Source organism: Poecilia reticulata, linkage group LG13 (assembly GCF_000633615.1).
Source record: "Poecilia reticulata strain Guanapo linkage group LG13, Guppy_female_1.0+MT, whole genome shotgun sequence".
Lineage (NCBI taxonomy): Eukaryota > Metazoa > Chordata > Actinopteri > Cyprinodontiformes > Poeciliidae > Poecilia > Poecilia reticulata.
Genome location: NC_024343.1, coordinates 5,886,835 through 5,887,960, shown reverse-complemented (window position 1 = coordinate 5,887,960; position 1,126 = coordinate 5,886,835). Strand labels below are relative to the sequence as shown.

Genomic DNA, 1,126 nt, shown 5'->3' with positions numbered 1-1,126 from the left:
CACACACACACACACACACACACACACACACACACACACACACACACACAGGGAGACAATGGTCCTTTTGTTGATACATACGTCCAGTGGAGTCCGTTCTAATGGGGTGGCCAGACCCCAGGCCGGTAAAAATATTGGGGTGGCACGACTAACAGACAGCGAGGAAAAATAAAAAGCCCCCAACTGCATACTAGGAAGTTGAAGTTCAAGCTTTAAGTTCTAAGCTTGCATATTAGCCTGCTAACATGCTTTAGCATAAATCAACATGGGAAGTATGACATGAAAGAGCTTGCAATGTTGATCTGACCAAATTCCAGAGGCAGTGCTGACATGAGATTCCACACAGAGCAGCAGAAACCCACTGACCCCGTCAGACCGCCTGAGCCTGTCAGGGTCCTGAGTCGCTGCATAACGCCAGCAGAGTGTGAACGTTTGCCAATCCACTGCTGGGACTGCTCATCTTTACTCTGCTGGCTCAATCAGCAGCTACTGAACAGGCTGAGAAGACAAGAGCTCCAGTTATTTTGTTGGGCTGGGTAGTTGTTGGTGGGGAGGTGGAGGTGGATGGGGCACAGGGAGAGCACTGTGACCGACTCGGAGCAGGCAGGCGTCATTCTTGCAGAAGAGTCTCCTTCCAGTCGAAGGAGTGGTTCGGACCGTGAGTCAGAGGCAGGATAGGAGGGTCCACCAACTGCCACATTCCCGTCTCTCCTTGCTCCTCACAGGCACAGAAGCCCAGGTACGGGATCTGAGGACCAAACCCAGATAGCACATGATGTTAAATCAACATTGAATTATAGTCAGAAAGGTTGATTTTTGGTTGAAGTCGAAAACTGACGGTGGATCAACCATCAAACAACCATCCAGCTCTAATCGTTGAAAATGTGTCAATGAATCAATGTTTTGTCGTTGAAATCTAATGACTGAAATGCTGAAGTCTGATCAATGTTGTATCAATGTCAGCTGTTTTGCTGCACTCCTTCCTCTCCTCCTCCTCATCAGAGCTCTGGGTCGGAGAATTTTATTAGTGAGTGGGGGTCATCACATTTTAAATTAACCATGTAGACTAGCGGTTCTCAACGTGGGCGGTACCGCCCCCCAGGGGGCGTTCAGAGGACGGCAGGGG

General features: G+C 49.4%; 1 protein-coding gene across 2 annotated transcripts in view; it reads right to left on the bottom strand.

The window, feature by feature from the left end:
* Positions 1-6: 6 nt before the first annotated feature.
* The window catches only part of ubash3bb (ubiquitin associated and SH3 domain containing Bb), a 65,899-nt gene continuing 64,779 nt past the window's right edge, over positions 7-1,126 (bottom strand). For both annotated transcript variants that reach the window (XM_017308294.1, XM_008425127.2), the window contains exon 14: positions 7-748. In XM_017308294.1, the coding sequence (XP_017163783.1) occupies positions 611-748 (138 nt within the window). In that variant the 3' untranslated portion in view covers positions 7-610. The remainder of the gene's footprint in view (positions 749-1,126) is intronic.